The 18574-nt window shown below is 39.8% G+C and overlaps 1 protein-coding gene across 2 annotated transcripts in view; it reads right to left on the bottom strand.

Moving 5' to 3' along the window:
* Positions 1 to 16934: 16934 nt before the first annotated feature.
* LOC117413794 (LIM and cysteine-rich domains protein 1-like) overlaps positions 16935 to 18574 on the bottom strand; it is a 44248-nt gene continuing 42608 nt past the window's right edge. For both annotated transcript variants that reach the window (XM_034023120.3, XM_034023121.3), the window contains one exon: positions 16935 to 18166. In XM_034023120.3, coding sequence (XP_033879011.3) covers positions 18005 to 18166 — 162 coding nt within the window. In that variant the 3' untranslated portion in view covers positions 16935 to 18004. The remainder of the gene's footprint in view (positions 18167 to 18574) is intronic.

Consider the following 18574-nt stretch of genomic DNA (forward strand, 5'->3'; position numbering starts at 1 on the left):
CCAGAGGAGATCCTCGGGGACCCATGCTCTCCCCTCTGTATAACTCACCCTGCACAACACACGGCCGTGCCTTTACCAGAGGAGACACTTGGGGACCCCTGCACTCCCAACAGTATAACTCACCCTGCATAACATGCTGCCGTGCCTTTACCTGCTTTACGCTGCTCCTGAGAAGAATCACTAACATCAACCCTCAAGGTCCAATCAAATCCTGGCGGCAGCTGTTAGGGTTCTCTCAAAGCATTAATATAAACTGACCAAACATGGCCAGCAAGAAACATGAGCTCATAATTGATGTTTTTCCTGTGTTTCTTTTTCTATTCATTATTTGCAGCATGTTTGAATCTTGCAGATGGAAACATCATCTTACTGGTGGCAGTTTACAAAAAAGCATTTGGCAACACAGAGCCAATGAATCAACTTGAATACTATAATGTCTGAAGCTGAAGCTTGAGCTAAAAAAAAATCAGCTTGCAACGTCTACAAGACCAAGTTAATTCAAATGAAAGTCATTGTATAAAGAAAATCTTTAGATATATAGGTTTTAAAAGAAACAAGCTTATTTTCAATTTTAAACATGATATCTGGTGCTTGAAGGTGCTTAAAGGCTTAAAGGGTGTTAAAGGGAGCTCTCCATTTTTATGCTTTATTCTCGGATATTGAGCTAATTTTATTTTGTATATGTAAGAGGTAATATATATAAGAAATATATATATAATTCATGTATGTGTACTATAGTAGATATTAGTTTTTGTTGTATGAACCATATAAGCATTGTGGTACAATTATGGCCACTTTCTTATGAGATGACGTTTTAAAAAACACATACTTTATATAAGCAACCTTGTAAAAATCATATATGCCCTATAATGCAAATAAGGCCAGTTTCTTATCATTTCACTTATACAAGACAGCACTGTTTGCATATGTGCCTCACACAAGCAAACTCATGTGAACCATGTAAGTATTGTGACGAGTCAGGGGTATATTGTAACGCTTGAAATGTTTTTGCCTACGATTGTAAGTCGCCCTGGATAAGGGCGTCTGCTAAGAAATAAATAATAATAATAATAATAATAATAATAAGGATAGCCCTTACAAGGATTCCCCAGAAGCAATCACACTGATGTGATTGACAGCAGAGAAAGAAAAGACAGACTGACATGCTCAATGAATGCTCAGGCAGTTTATTATTGCAGAGTGTCTGCTTGAACACTGTAAAAGCAGGGAGGGTCACAACAGAGGAGCGGCCCCCTCTCACAGTGACCACTGACCCGTCTCCCCAAACCACCGCCACCCAGTGTCCCCCCATATTTACACAAGCATACAATAAAGCTGTGTACTATTCTCATATTTTTTAATAATAGGATAGGACGAAAAAAACACAACATTTCAAAAATTCTACTGTACTTGTTTTGTTTTCACTATAAAGCAGACTTTCTACCAGTTTGCAGTTGTTTGTGATGCATATTAAAACAAATGTTTAGTAAATACATAGTCTCTTTGAACCGCTGCAAGTATACTGTATACTTTTATACATATACTATTATACATACATAACACAGAAGAAGCTTGTATGATTTGTATATATTTTTTCCATAGGGGTAAATTGGCATCTCAGCCCATTGAACTGATGTATAGGCAGGGGCTGGACGTGAACCACAAACCATATGGTTTAAAGACAAACGTCTTACCATTCAACTGAAGAGCCAGCTCTGTAGTCAAGAGGTAAGTATTATTAACTTCTCAGCCGCTAGGAGGAGATTCATTACATTCTCCCCCTGCCCCATCAAAGCTCCTCAAGTGGAAACACAAGTGCTCGTCCTCCTAGTCTCAGGGAGGGAGTTTCAAAAGCAGGTTGTGACCGCGACCACTTGCCATGCCCCAGGATCTGGAGCAAGCAAGCCAGCATACATGCTATAGCTTATAACCGCATACAGTAATATCGACAATAAATGACCTGTTTCTACCAGAGGGGTCAGGATTCCTTCCAATTGGGCACCACATCAGCCCATTGAATTGAGAGGCATAGAAAGGGCTGGATAGGAACTGCAAACCAGATGAAAGAGCAAGCTCTGTAGTCAAGAGGTCAGTACGTGTCTTATGCTGATGTTAGTATTATTAACTCCTCAGCTGCTAGGAGATCTATTACAGGTACAAGCCTCAACACATGGAGGCTGTGTGGTCCAGTGGTTAAAGAAAAGGGCTTGTAACCAGGAGATCCCGGTTCAAATCCCACCTCAGCCACTGACTCATTGTGTGACCCTGAGCAAGTCACTTAACCTCCTTGTGCTCCGTCTTTCGGGTGAGACGTAATTGTAAGTGACTCTGCAGCTGATGCATAGTTCACACACCCTAGTCTCTGTAAGTTGCCTTGGATAAAGGCGTCTGCTAAATAAACAAGTTTTCTGGAGGACCTAAAGTTAGTGGAAGCACATGGTATCACAAGGTCTCGTGAGCTTCTACAGTGTCATCGAAGTGGCCACTCTGCTCTGTGTAGGCCTGTGTGATTCCAGACTAATGCACTGGAGGTCAGTGGTGTTCCTAGTAACAGTTCTGTGTTCCATTGCTGGAGCTGCAGGTTCTACACACAGATTTATTACCCCTCCCATTCAGGTTCATTAGGTGATACTGGTATTTACGTTAAAAAAAACATTTTCTAGTTTAACAGTGTGAACCACATTTATCAAAAGTGATTTTTTCAGTCTATATAAAGCCAAGGTACAGTTTCATGCAGATCTATTCATTTTTAGTAAACATGTTAAATTATAAAGGTGTCTGGAAAGAGACTTCCCAAGCGGTTTCCTTGGAATGAAGAAAGCTGTTCAGTGCCTGGCACTTAGGATTCTCCAGACGAGCTCCAAGCAGCTCAAAGCAGGTAAAGGTGGATTCAGAGAACAATGATAATAACTGTATTGGAGAAACAGAACCCCAAGCTACCCAGGATGGTGATTGCAAATATTAAACAATGGAAAGGGGAATTTAAAACAAATGAAAGATATTAAAATGCACTTGAAGCCATTTACTCTTGTTATTTTTGTTACTATTGAGTTTTTTATTTTGTAAAGGTGCCACGGCATGAAGATCCTATGTAAATTGCAGTTTTGTTAATAAATCACTAATCTGCACAGGGTTCTATCTAGTTGTGATTTGCCAGTCTACTGTATGTATGTATAATGAATATGCTTGCTCATTACTGCTCTGCAATCACCAATCTGCATTCACTGCTTAATGTAGCCTGCCTGATTGAATAACATATACTGTATAAGACTAAAGACTTCTCGTTGAAGCGATATTTATGTATTACTGGATTTTCTATGGATCTTATGACTGAGTCTTTGAAGTTCTAGATGGGCTACCTATCTAGCAACACAGTGTTTGTTTTAAGAAAGTTCACAAGCGGTTAATGGAGCTGAGGCAGGTAGCAAAAAAGCTACAACAGATGGTCCAGTAATGAGATTGCAGAGCGCTGTTGAAATTGTAATGAAACATTGTTTCAGCATTGCGCTAGAGTTCCTAGAATAATTCTGGAACGCTTTGCTTTGGTAATTCTGTGCGCTAATCAATTTAAAATGTAATATGTCAAATACTTTGAATACTTTTTCAGTCTATGTAAACATGTCTCTGTTATATTTAGCCCAGAGTCTTGCCTGTAATAGAAGAATAAAGCCTAGTGCAAGTTTGGAGCTTGAAGAATCTTATCGCTTTCCAAAGGCCTGGCTCCAGAACTCTGGAATCAGTCGAAATTCCATCACTTTATGCCTTGCTGGAAGTGTAAGTAGTAAAAATAGCAATGCAGAGCCAAGCCCTGAGCACAAAGTGAATAAAGCTGACATCAGGTTCCACCTCACTGGAGAATTATGTGCTGCTGAAATAAGCTCCATAAACTCTGAAGATGGTTTAAATGATTTACACCCTAGGGGTACCCAAGATTACAAAAAGCAATGCTATGGTGGTGTGCACTGAGTTCACAGTAGAAAATCAGTCTGGTTTGTGCAATGTTACGAATACAGTGCGTCGTTTCAATTGTACAAATACAATTAAAATGGCATTAATGATACCAGAGTACATAGGAGCCCCACTGTGTCTAGGGTCTTTAAATGAAAATCTTTTAGATGTCACAAATGGGACATTCATCGCCATTGGACAAACATATTATGCTACCTGATTTTCCATTGGGAGCATTGTTAACTTCCGTGCTTGTGTAATTGCTTGAGTACTTACTGTCAACTTTTGAATAAAGAGCAAGCCCTGGAAAGAAGCCAGGCTCTCCCAGGTATAAATCTCCAGTTTTACACCTGTACTTTATGTGTGAATAAAGTCCTTGTCTGCCATGCCATTGCACACATTCTGAATTATGTTCTTTTCATTGTTTAATTGGAATTTCTTAGCCAGCAGTTTGTTTTCCAAGCTGAAACATTTAAACCTACAATACAGTATTTACATTCATGTATTCATTCCAGGAGTGAGGTGCAAGGCAGGGAGCTATGAAAGAGGAATTTTGTAGAACAGAGCTGTGTTTTGTTTGGTCTGCAAGGATTTCTTTATGTAGTCGTATGTGTTTAGGGTTCCCATGTGTGTTTAATTCAAGATTATATGACTGGCTTCAGAATGTACCTCCGTCTTAATAATTATGGTTTTAAGATACACTTACCAGGACTTGAATCTCTAATTCTCAAAGAAAACATGAATCTGCCAGCCTGTTAGATTATATGAATTTGTTTCAGTACCAGACATACTTATGCTGGTTTGACGAAAAGAAAATCTTTGCACATTTTCTTAGCGTGTTCAACTATTTTACCGCCAATTTAGTATGTCCAATAATTTGCCCTCATCGCAGCAGCTCCTCCCAACAGCTCAGGAGAATTGCAGGTCACTGGGAGTCCTCCAGTCCAACCACCAAACCAACCTCCTCTTTACACTCAGGAGTTGACAGCGGATGTCAGAGATCTTCCGACCCCTGGAGCACAAAGGCCAGCCTTACAGGTAACCATTGGAGCCCTTGGGACAATACTAGGGGTGTGCAGAATACTCATTACTCACACTTGTATTGTCTTTAAGAAGTATGTATCGGCAGGTATCCAATAAATCCATCCATAACGTGTTGATTTCAAAACAAGAAAAGCTGTCCCCTCTCACGTTTCCAATTGAGTACCTATCAATGGCTAAGTGTTTTAAAAGCCGATTGGAAGATTATTTTCCTCTCCTCCAGGGAGCTGACATTTGTACTGTCATACTGGTGTAACGAGGCAGTAAACTGACTTTTCATTGTAGATGAGACCTGGAAGGATTTGGGTATTTTTACATATCATTTAATGTTGTTATATTGAATGTAGTGTATGACACAAGGCAATATGTTGGTGCATAGTCATGGTAAATATGAACTTAACTTACATGACCTAAATTCCTATTATTATTATTATTATTATTATTATTATTATTATTATTATTATTATTATTATTATTATTATTAATAATAATTAGTCATTTAGCAGATGCCTTTATCCAAAGCAACTTACAAAGACTAGGGGGTAAAATATGCATCACAGCTGCTGCTGCAGAGTCACTTAAGGACCTTGTTTTTACATCTCATCCGAAGGACGGAGTACAAAGAGGTTAAGTGAGTCAGTGGCTGAGATTGAACCAGGAGCCTCCTGGTAACAGCCCCTTTCTTTAACCACTGGATCACCAAGCATCCTGATAGAATAGTTCTGTCACAGTTCTTTTCATTGTTTAATTGGAATTTCTTGGCCAAAATGGTTTCATAGATCAATTAAAAAAAATATTCAGCGAAAAAAGGCACTTTACAGAGCGTTTAAAAGGAACCAAAAACAAAGCACACAGAAAGAGTACTTGGAACTGCAAACACAAGTCAAAAAGGAAGTTAGAAAGGCCAAGAGAGATAGAAATCAATATTGCTAAGGGGGCTAAAACCAATTCCAAAATGTTTTTCCAATATTATAACAGCAAGAGAACATTCAAAGAGGAGGTTAAATGTCTAAGCAAAATCATAGATGAAGAAAAAAAATAGCAAATATATTAAATGATTACTTTTCACAGGTTTTTACAAAGGAGGACATGGACAACATGCCCCACATGTCGACCTGTTCCTTTCCAATTTTAAATAACTTTAGCATAACAGAGGCAGAAGTGTTAAAGGGACTAGGAGCTCTTAAAATAAACAAATCCCCTGGGCCGGATGAGATCCTCCCAATAGTACTCAAAGAAATGAAAGAAGTTATTTACAAACCGCTAACCAAGATCATGCAACAGTCTCTTGACACAGGGGTTGTACCGACAGACTGGAAAATAGCAAACGTAATACCGATCCACAAAAAGGGAGACAAAACCGAACTAGGTAACTACAGACCAGTAAGCCTGACTTCTATTATATGTAAACTTATGGAAAATTACCTATATGGTAACAATATCCTGGGAGACAGCCAGCATGGTTTTAGGAAAGGGAGATCATGTCTAACTAACCTACTTGACTTTTTGAGGATGCAACATTGAAAATGGATAACTGCAAAGCATACGACATGGTCTATTTAGATTTCCAGAAAGCTTTTGACAAAGTCCCGCATAAAAGATTAATTCTCAAACTGAACACAGTAGGGATTCAAGAAAATGCATGCACATGGATTAGGGAGTGGTTAACAGGTAGAAAACAGAAAGTACTGATTAGAGGAGAAACCTCAAAATGGAGTGAGGTAACCAGTGGTGTACCACAGGGATCAGTATTAGGTCCTCTGCTATTCCTAATCTACATTAATGATTTAGATTCTGGTATAGTAAGCAAACTCGTTAAATTTGCAGACGACACAAAAATAGGAGGAGTGGCAAACACTGTTAAGCAGCAAAGGTCATTCAAAATGATCTAGACAGCATTCAGAATTGGGCAGACACATGGCAAATGAAATTTAATAGAGAAAAGTGTAAAGTATTGCATGCGGGCAATAAAAATGTGCATTATAAATATCATATGGGAGATAGTGAAATTGAAGAAGTGAACTATGAAAAAGACCTAGGAGTTTATGTTGACTCAGAAATGTCTTCATCTAGACAATGTGGGGAAGCTATAAAAAAGGCTAACAAGATGCTCGGATATATTGTGAGAAGTGTTGAATTTAAATCAAGGGAAGTAATGTTAAAACTCTACAATGCATTAGTAAGACCTCACCTAGAATATTGTGTTCAGTTCTGGTCACCTCGTTACAAAAAGGATATTGCTGCTTTAGAAAGAGTGCAAAGAAGAGCAACCAGAATTATCCCAGGTTTAAAAGGCATGTCGTATGCAGACAGGCTAAGAAAATTGAATCTATTCAGTCTTGAACAAAGAAGACTACACAGCGATCTGATTCAAACATTCAAAATCATAAAAGGTATAGACAATGTCAACCCAGGGGACTTCTTTGACTTGAAAAAAGAAAAAAGGACCAGGGGTCATAAATGGAGATTAGATAAAGTGGCATTCAGAACAGAAAATAGGAGGCACTTTTTTACACAGATAATTGCGAGGGTCTGGAACCAACTCCCCAGTAATGTTGTTGAAGCTGACACCCTGGGATCCTTCAAGAAGCTGCTTGATGAGATTCTGGGATCAATAAGCTACTAACAACCAAACGAGCAAGATGGGCTGAATGGCCTCCTCTCGTTTCTAAACTTTCTTATGTTCTTATGTTCTTATGTCAGGTTGAAGGGTTGTTCTTGGTTGGGAAAATAAGACACTGACCAACATCTGCCTGCATTCTCCAATCTCTAGCAGCCTCCAATTCTCCCAGGCGAATCTTAGTTCTAATAACCTTTCCTGTTGGTCGCTCTCCTGGACGAAGGAATGTTGTTCTCTGTGTGAAGCTACTGCTAATACTGGTGGTGAGCTGTTGATCTTATTACGCCATTCTTCCAGTGCTAATGCCAAGCATCGCACCACCTGGTCATGACGCCAAGTGAAGCAACCCTGGCTCCGAGCCACCTTACCTCCTGTAAGAATGTGCTTTAGGGTAGAAAATGAGGACATGCAGGGTTCTCTCCTACCCGCAGATTCAGGTTCTACGCTGATGGAAGAACATCATATGTGGATCTGATTAGGAAGCTGATCCTCCTCTGTTCCATTGTCCACAGGTCTCTCCAGCCAATCTTATGCTGTTCCACATTCTTCCACCTCATCTATTCTACCTGCCAGCCTGGGACACCTCCTCATGCTTTTGCACTTCAGTGCGACTACCAACTTCCTCCTGCTTTGTGCCTCTCGGGGGAGCCAGACTGAGACCCTCCTTTTAGCTGGAGCTGCTTTGTGCCTCTCGTGGAGCCAAGCTGAGACCCTCCTTTCAGATGGAGCTGCTTTGTGCCTCAGAGAGCCGAGCTAAGACCAAGGCCTCTTTCCTGTTGTACTAGCCCCATGATATCACTGAAATACTTCCATAAATCTTACCTGGCATGCAGTACCATTCTCCTGCACTTACAAGGTCATTTCACCTCAGCAGTGTCTTCGGGGTCAAAGCATCTTACTGGCTGCAAAGCATGTCTGTCATCAGGGGAAGCCACTGGTTGGTTACTGATGGGAAAAAAGCCCTAATGGGATGTAGACGATTTCACTCTAGCTGAAGCAAGGCTTGCCAACAAATAATTTTAACCTAGAGAGTACCAGATATCATGTTTTAAAATGAAAATACATGTTTGCATTAATGTGTGTTTCTTTCTAAACTCAACATTTGAAACCCTTTATTAATGATGTACATGGCTTGGAAAATGTATGGAATTATTTCATCAGCTGTAGTCCCTTGTCAGAATATTATGTAAAATACCTTGTTAATGATCACATGAACAATAAACAACATTAATTTTATTTTTTTAATTTTAAAGTTAATTATATTTCCTGAATATCCCTTGTCATTTTGAAAACCCAAACTATATATTATTATTTATTTATTTCTTAGCAGACGCCCTTCTCATCTTATTTCCGTTGGTTTAAAATCTATTGCAATCCCTTCTGTGCCTTTCAGTCAAACACATGTTGCTTCTATTTTAGTCTGCTTGGGCTTCCAAGTTGTTGTTTTTTTGTCAATCAAAGGAAATTAGCTACAGTTGTTCCCAGAGGGAGGGGAGGCTGGCAGAATATCAATAAACGCTTTTATAAAAAGGCTCTTTCTTTGCCAGGCGCGGTGTGCCTGGGTCTGGTTAGGCACACAGGGGTCTCTCTTTTCAAGAAGCCCCCTGTGTAACTGCCTCCAGGACCCCTGAAGGGATGTATTGGACCAATAAAGAGAGCAGCCATCCAACACTAATACTAACGTGTAGATTAGTTCCTGTTTATTTAAAGTGACAGAGGCAAATAAACTGGACAAATGGCTCGAAACGTCCTGGATAAAAGACTCTGTGGAGAAGCCTGTTTGTGGAGTGTTTGTTATTGTGCCTCAAACACTAGCAACTTTGTATAACCCTGTCGTTTATTGGTGCCCCTGGGCAGTCATCCTTAAATCTGTAATTACAAAGAAAGGCTGTGAAAATATTTGTAGCTGGGCAGGTATTTAATGAAATGCGCATAAAACAGGTTTTGGAGACAGAAAAAACATTCCTCCTCCGCCATGGCTGTAAATTCAAAATTAGAGCAGAAAAAAATAAATCACCACGATTTACATCCACTGTGTGCAGATGTAAAAAATGTAGGATAGACAGACAGTGCAGATGGAAATATGTAGGACAGACAGACAGTGCATATGGAAACATGTAGGACAGACAGACAGTGCATATGGAAACATGTAGGACAGACAGACAGTGCATATGGAAACATGTAGGACAGACAGACAGTGCATATGGAAACATGTAGGACAGACAGACAGTGCAGATGGAAACATGTAGGACAGACAGACAGTGCAGATGGAAACATGTAGGATAGACAGACAGATGCCTGCCTGTACCCCCAGAGTCGGATACTCTTACCTGCGTTAATGTTTTTTATAAGTTTCATTATAACGATAAGCAGTTTCTATTTGTAATCCATAACCATTGAATACTCAATAGGGCTGAATTTAGAAATACTAAAAGAAACTTCCTAAATTCAATGGCAAACATTTTGACGAGGAGTCTTTTTCAATGTCTTCAATGAAATACTACAAGAAACTTTACATTCAGTGGCAAACATTTCACCATTTCAAAAAGTCTTTCTCAATGTCTTCTAATCAAAATGTTTATCATTGAATTGATTACGCTTCTTTTAGTATTTCATTGAAGACACTGAAAAAGACTTCAAGTCTAAAAATTTGGCATTTCATTTATTACGTTTCTTTTGGTAATTCTAGGATCTTTGTTAATCTGCAACAATGTGAAATGCAGAGAATGTCCTTAGTAAGTTTTATAAAAGTTTACCACAGTAAATATATATGGTAATGTTGCTCCCATGCTTTTCCCATGGTTATACTATATATTTACCATCATTTGCCATGTTTTAATATGCTTTACCACACCTCTCTGGGCTTTGCAGTGCTTAGCTATGCTTTACCATGCAGCAGTGTGGAGTAGTGGTTAGGGCTCTGGACTCTTGACCGGAGGGTCGTGGGTTCAATCCCCGGTGGGAGACACTGCTGCTGTACCCTTGAGCAAGGTACTTTACCTAGATTGCTCTAGTAAAAACCCAACTGTTTAAATGGGTAACTGTATATAAAAATAATGTGATATCTTGTAACAATTGTAAGTCGCCCTGGATAAGGGTGTCTGCTAAGAAATAAATAATAATAAAATAATAATGCTGTCACTGTAATAAACTTTGGTGAGCAGTTGTCTTTAGAATTGTACTGTAAAGGGAGGTTAACCAGGCCTTATCCACCACCAAGTCTCCTGAACCAGTAAGACAAGCTGAAAACCAGCAAACCACCAGATCTGACCAGCATACACCAGTGCAAGTCATGGCTACAATTACTTTATTTTGTATCATTTAACTTAGCTATAGAACTAAGAAGAAATTGAAACTTAGGGAAACTGTCTGAATAGCTTGCCTTTTATTCTAAATGTAAAAGTATCTATCCGTATTGAGATGGGTGAGGTTTGTACATTTTCAAGTGAAGCAAATGAAGCAATACAGTCCTTTGTCTTAAAAAAGGAGCACATGTGTTTTATTTTTAGCGTGAGGATGGCGTTTGTGAAATATATATTTTACTAAACATTTAACAAATCAAATTATAGTAGATTGGCGCTTCTAATTTATGGAGGAGCAAATTATGCTGAACAAGAGATGCCACTATATTCTTTCTTTTTCATTTCTGGAAACAATTAAGTAGTCCTTTTCTTCATGATCACAGTTCCATATTTTCCGAGTTAACAATGGGCTTTATGTACTGTAATCCGTGCATGTCTCAGCAACGTAAAAGCACAAGGCTCACATGATGCTTTGGCATGGTGGGTAAGACTCCACCCTGTTACGTTGGTCCTGTAACTCAGACCTCATTGATTGGCTGCAGCCCAACACTGCGTCAGCAAATTTGGATGCTTCAGTGTACTTGGATATGCAAACATGTCTGGATCCTTATATTACCCTGGAATGCAGAATAGCATCCTGTGTGTACCTCATTGTTTCTCAAATCTCAAGACAGACGTTAGTCACCTAACTTGACAGAAGGATATCTACACCATTAGATGGAAGGAAGCGCAAATGGATGGAAACGCAGATGGATCACATTAGCTTACTGTAAAGCTACGTCTTAGTTGGTGCTTACCTTGGCGAGAGTCGAGTCTAAAAGACGGTAGCAGGAGATTGAACGCTTAGAGAAGCAGTTGAGGAAGCAATGGAGAAGAGCAGAACACAGGGTCATAAAAGATAAGCTAGCAACATTGCACAGAGGTGAGAGCCTACAGAAGAACTAACTTTTATTTACCAGTGAGAACAATGGCACACTAAAAGCATCTAAGTTTGAGCTTGAGAGATATTTTGAGGAAACACACACAGATTTAAAAAAGCAGGAGCCTATGTCGATTCCGTCAGACATCCCACCTATCAATCCACCAGAATACCAAATGGAGGACTGTGCACCTAAGTGGAAAGAAGTGGAGCGAGCTGTGAAGAAAGCAAGGGCTTCATCATCTCCAGGGCCTAATGGAGTTCCGTACAGAGTGTACAAAAGTGCTTCAGGAGTTCTACGAATCCTGTGGAAATTGATGAAAGTAGCATGGGAAAAACATGTTGTACCAAGAGCATGGCGCCAAGCAGGTGGGGTCTTTATACCAAAAGTAAAAGATTCTACAAGCATCAGTCATTTTCGCCCTATTTCCCTGTTAAATGTGAAAGGCAAGATTTTCTTTAGCATTATTGCGCAGAGATTGTCAACTTACCTATTAAAGAACTGCTTCATTGACACTTCATTACAAAAGACCGTCATTCCAGGTTTTCCGGGATGCTTAGAACACATTAGTGTGATCTGGCAGCATATTCAGTCAGCTAAAAAGGAGAGCAAGGAGCTCCATGTGACATTCCTGGATTTGGCTAATGCATATGGTTCAATGCCACATAAACTTCTTTGGGCAGCATTTGATTTTTTCAGTGTACTATAACTAACTTAGTGAAAGCCTACTTTGGAGATTTGCAATTTTGTTTTTCAACTTCAGAATTCAGCACTACATGGCAATGCCTAGAAGTTGGAATAATGGCAGGATGCACCATTTCTCCACACAGATGGATCACATTAGTTTACCGTAAAGCTACGTCTTAGTTGGTGCTTATCTTGGCGAGAGCCGAATCTAAAATCAGCATGACGTTTTAACATCTACTCTCATGTAATGGAGATCAGGTCAGCACACTCCTTGCACCTCATTCTAATTGAGTATCTGAGAGATGAACTTGACTGCCCATCCCACTGCATTGGCTGCGCTCCTAGAGGAATGGGCTCCAATCTGTAGGCCACAGTGACTCCAGGCCAAACTGGCAAACGACAAGCCAAACCAACTGTTTTCAAAAACATACTAGATTTTAATGAGCAAACCATCTCACAAGAGCAATGGTACCCCTAAAATATTATTTATTTTATAGGTATGTTAAATGGAGTGTTATTGCCTTTTAACCTCAATCAGATCCTTCTTTACTAAGTGTACTGGCACCCCAAATGTTACCAATTTACTACCAATGCGGAATATCTGTGTGGGTCATTTGTTCTGTATTTTACACACAAAATGTTTTTGCAATGGTGACTGTCCAGAGAGGTATCAAGCTGATTGTTCCTGTAACAGAAACTCCTTTTCTGGGGTAAGCGTGGTAATATCCCACCCAGTCTTTCTGAAGGGTTGGATAAAATGGGCAACAAGCCAGCAAGGGAGTCACAATAATATACTGTTTATACACACACTCACGCACAGACACTTGGTAGGGTACTGCATGTCTTTGCTTGAATCTGTGTGTACGTGGTGTTGTTTGTGTCACATCCCAAGCTTGCCAACAAAGTTCAACATAGTAAAAGCATTGCTAAGTGTAATAAAGCACAGGGAAATCATGGGAAAGCAAAGGTAAGCATTCTAAAGCCCAGGGAGACAAAGCATATTAAAACATGGCAAACCATGGTAAACTATGATACACACATAGTAAAACCATAGGAAAATTGCAAATATCCTGTGTAAATGTACTGTAGTAAACTTTTAAAACCACACAAAGCTTTACCTGCCATTAATGCCTCGCAGCATGTAGTCCAGCTGACCACAAGTGCTTGGGTTACTGCTCAAGACTCTCATCAGTTTCAAAGCCAAGGGAGCAGGCTGCTGGAGGGCTGATATCTGAATAGAGAGAGCAAGCTGGCACAAGAAACACAAGCGCATGCACTCCACGCCTTTTTATCAATGTTGTTAAAAACCGTGGGATTCAGGAAATGACTCGTATGCCTTTGAAGCGTCGGCTACCCTGGCTTTGACACTGAAGGGTTGGTGATGTAATCAAGGAGGAGAAGCAGCTTTACAAGCCACCGATGAGCTCATGCTGCAATCAGTGCTTCATAGTAACCTCTGCAGGGCTTTCAGATTGAACGATGGACCTGGGTTTTGCCTGTGGTTTCACTAAGAATGGTCTGGCAATGTTTAGACATGATAAATCACTGTTTAACTTGAGTCAGTCAATGCCAACTAGTGGTCCTCTCCACTTGACCAACTCAGATTTACATGAAACTTTCACAGAATGTATTCAGTCCTATCCATATAATTACATTACCAGTAACTGCAACTGAATCTACTTCTGGATCTCTTGAAATATTGAAGCAATCTATGTTTGACTTAAAACTTTTGATAGGTGCAAGGCGTGGCATGATATACTAATAAGAAATAACAAAATAAATTAAGAGAGTTTGTCTTGTAACCTGCATTGACTTTAGGGTCAGAAAGCATGACGAGGTGACAGTTTGGAGAAGTACTTGTAGAGGTCAACGTGGATAGTTACTGGGTGTCATCCACATGAGTGAAAATGTTATGCTGTGTGAGTACATACTTCAGGACAGACAGACAGGCATCCCCTTTTGCATCCCCAGATTCTGAAACTCATGGTAACAATTTTGTAATCAAGTTTGATCACAATTGGACAAGAGGTTCTCTAAACATAAGTCAAAACGTAAAGGCTAGTTAACATGGAGAAGTCCAAGATTAGTGCTAGTCTGTCCAAGCAGCCCTTTGTGTGATGTATTAAGTAACATATGTATTATTATTAGGTAAAAATGCAAGTGTGATATCTATGCATATTTAAAAGATAGACAGGCAGTGCCTGCTTACATAACCCCAAACGTTTAGACACCTCCTCCACATCCTGATTGCTGGGTTTGTGCACCACAAGAACTTGGGAGATGTATCACAAACCCTGAAAGCAGCTCAAATACAGTGAAATTGCACACAACTACACATTTTCCACACTAATGATTCGTTATTGTGTGCAGTGATGATGTAAGCAGTGATTCAACCAAGGCCCCAAAGTGGAGCAAGAGATCATCTAAATGTACGATGCATCATTCATCACTCAGCACAGGGCTTTCTTAGTCATTCCCATTGATGCCACGTTTGAGACTCTCGCCCTGCTGATTAATGATGTAACTAACAGCAGATTCTGGGAGGCTCACTGTTATGTATTTCATTACACACTGTTTGTTATGCCTAGAGGTCTGGATGTCTGGAGAGACTTCACACCACTACTGCAGGATTTGAAACTCCCACTAGCCCTGCACGCAGTTCAGGGTTTTAGAACTACCTTCAATAAAGTATGTTTTCAAATGATCAGGAGCCAGGAGTTTTATGTTAAATGCATTAATCCTGCCTTATAGCTGCATAAACAAGTCCTATTAGCAGATTTACCAGGTGCCTGACTGTTCAAACTCCAGGCACCTTCCTGGTCATTTCAATAATATACCTGAACAAGTTATGAAGCCCAGGATTGGGTGCAGGGCTAGAGCTTACAAGATGCTACCGCTAATGTCTTGTGTTATTACTGGATTTATTCCTAACAAATGCGTTAATCATTTACCTGTAGAGTATTTTTTTACATGTAATAATGATAGTCTAAGGGCCCTATTCAGCAAACACAATCACAAATGCAAGCTAATGCGCAAGACTGAGCAGTGACTGCCCATCACTGTGCTTGAGAATGTAGTTGTGGTTTAGCAGCCAGTTTTATGTCTGTGCTTACACGTGCCAAACAGTGAACATTGGGAGGAAGAACCATGACCATTTCTTGAATGATCTCTTTGATTCAATTGAACACAGTTCAATTGAATAACAGGGCATTGTTGGAACAAGCTTCCATTGAAAACGCCTCAAAGGAGTACTACTGCTTTAGAAGAAAACCCAACACCTAAAAATACACGGCACTTTTTAAAAGGTATAATAACTCTAACAGAAGAGATTATAAAATATATTTGCAGGAATATATACTTTAAATGTTCAACCCTCTCTCCTCTCTTCATCTTTGTTTATACATTTGACAGTTCCAGTGGTTATTCCTGTATGTGTGCAGCTCTCAAGGGACCGAGTGCTCCAGTCTAAATCACTCCTCTAAACCTGGCAAAGGCTGGCCGAGACCTGTCAAAACCCCTGGAAAATGTGCTCAATGTTTAGCACAGTGTCAAGGTTCACACAGTAGGCTTTAGTTTGCTAGACCACTGTATACCTCAGGCATTTGACATATAGCTTATAGGAATATCCAACTGGCTAATTGAAAACGCATGGTTTGTAGCACATGGGCTATTTCAATCCCTGACACTGCGGCAGATACACTAGAATTCACATCACTTGAAACCTGAACGTGCCATTAAGAAACACTTATGGCTGGTAAATCTTGAACTACCTATTGTTACCTTAGGTTAGGTAGTCCAAGATTAGTGCTAATTGGGTTATTTGAAACCAGTTGTAAGTATATTAAGCTAAACCTTTTTTTCACAACTTTCCATCATAGTTCTGTTAAATACTTCATTATATATCAATTACAGTTTCTGGAAACCATAAACCATGATACTAACCTTCAGGACTGCAAGCAAAGAAATCAATGAGGTAAATGTTAAATTCAGTGCTACTGTTTCAAGCAGAGCACAGAAACCAGGGTCAGAGGACACAGTGTAACCCTCGCCAAGCAGAGCACAGAAACCTGGGCCAGAGGACACAGTGGGACATTGAGTGGGGACAGACTTAGGACGAAGGTAGGAGGCACTTTTTTACACAGAAAGTGGTGAGTTTAGGGGTAGGTTACCAAGACACGTTGTCTGTGCTGAATCTATGTGAAAAAACTTTTAAGAGTCAGAACAACAACAAACAAAAAATGAAATGTTTTTCATCTTAAGTATCAGTTTGTTTTTGCCATAGTACCAAAGGTTAAGCCACGTGTCCTGGTCTAAACCTTGTGGGAAAAATTCCAAGTACAGCTTTTCTTCAAATAAACCCTACCTCAATTTCAAACACTAAAATACCTCCTGCAAACAAATCACTGACAGTGGGCATTGGTTTTAATGACAGTGTTTTATGCAATAGCTTGCAAGATTAAACAACTACCTCTAACACAATAAAGCTCATTTCAGTTATAACTATCAGAGCAGTTTAACATATAGTATCCTCCTACTCTACACGAGGCAGAAGTCGTCAGGGATTGCATTTTGACAAACAGCTGGAATACAGAATCAAACAGTGTTTTAAAACAAACATTACAAATTCATCTGCATTTCACTACACAGCTATTCATAGCAAGACTGAGAGAGAGCCACACACACTGGGGACCGGTTGAAGGTAGAGAAATGACCTGTGGAGCTTGTTTCAGTGCTGGTATCTGTGACCAGGTGACTGGTCCCTTATCTCATATTAGTACAGGCTGAGTGGTAAAGGACAAGCCTCTACAAGATGGGAAGAAGAGATGGCCAAAAGCAAAATAATTAATCTGGAAGTTGTGTTACCGTTAATGGAACTACCCGAGGCTGTATTTGCAGAAATTAAGTTTTCTATTGTCTTTGTTTTCCATTTGTAGCAAATCATTTTGCTGATTTTTTTTCCTACCTTACATATGTTTTTTTTTAATGCAAGTGCCTTTTTTGTTTTTATCACATCTCATAATACTAAGCAACATCAACAACTCACATAAAAAAATTGATGTAGAGTAGGGAATACAACCTTAAAATGAGCAAGTGAGCCCACATAGGATTTGATAAGATGAAAAATACAAGAATGTGGCAATTTCTGCAGTTATAGCCTCTGGTAGTTCCACTAAAGGTACAAATCACCCATAGAATGAACTCATTTTTCTTCATAAAGTTGAATGAAACCTGCTGAATAATACTGAATTACATACCGCTTTGTAGTTTTCAATATACTTCATGAAAAACAGAAAAAATGGAAAATATGACATTTTAAAATCAAACATGACATACTATTCTACTGTTATGGCTTCTGGTAGACTTTTGCGATACCCTTTTGCAGTTTCTTTGATTACATGATGTTAATGCCAGTTTCAATAAAGCCGCAGCGCATGTGTGTCAGCCTGTCGGCCGGGCGGTTGTGCTGAAAGGAGGAGGGCAGTCCTTCAGGCTCGCTTGCTGCTCTTGCTGCAGGTAGTGCACAGCAGCTTGGCCTGGTCCAGGATGAAGGATTTGGCCGTCAGAGGCTGCTCACACTCCACACAGCTGAAGTGATTCCTGTGCCAGGTGAGGCCCTCCATTTGCTGATAATCTTCAGAGAAAATGATCTGAAATAACCCCCCCACCCAAAAAAAGATGTGTCAAATCAAGGCAATGCAGTGGAAAGTGAAAGCAGAGTGAAAGCAGAGTGAAAGCAGAGTGAATGCACAGTGAAAGCAGAGTGAAAGCACAGTGAAACCGCAGTGAAAGCAGAGTGAAAGCAGAGTGAAAGCAGAGTGAAAGCTCAGTGAAAGCAGAGTGAAAGCAGAGTGAAAGCACAGTGAAAGCTCAGTGAAAGCAGAGTGAAAGCAGAGTGAAAGCTCAGTGAAAGCAGAGTGAAAGCAGAGTGAAAGCACAGTAAAAGCAGAGTGAAAGCAGAGTGAAAGCACAGTAAAAGCAGAGTGAAAGCAGAGTGAAAGCACAGTAAAAGCAGAGTGAAAGCAGAGTGAAAGCTCAGTGAAAGCAGAGTGAAAGCA

Source organism: Acipenser ruthenus, chromosome 25 (genome assembly GCF_902713425.1).
Source record: "Acipenser ruthenus chromosome 25, fAciRut3.2 maternal haplotype, whole genome shotgun sequence".
NCBI lineage: Eukaryota > Metazoa > Chordata > Actinopteri > Acipenseriformes > Acipenseridae > Acipenser > Acipenser ruthenus.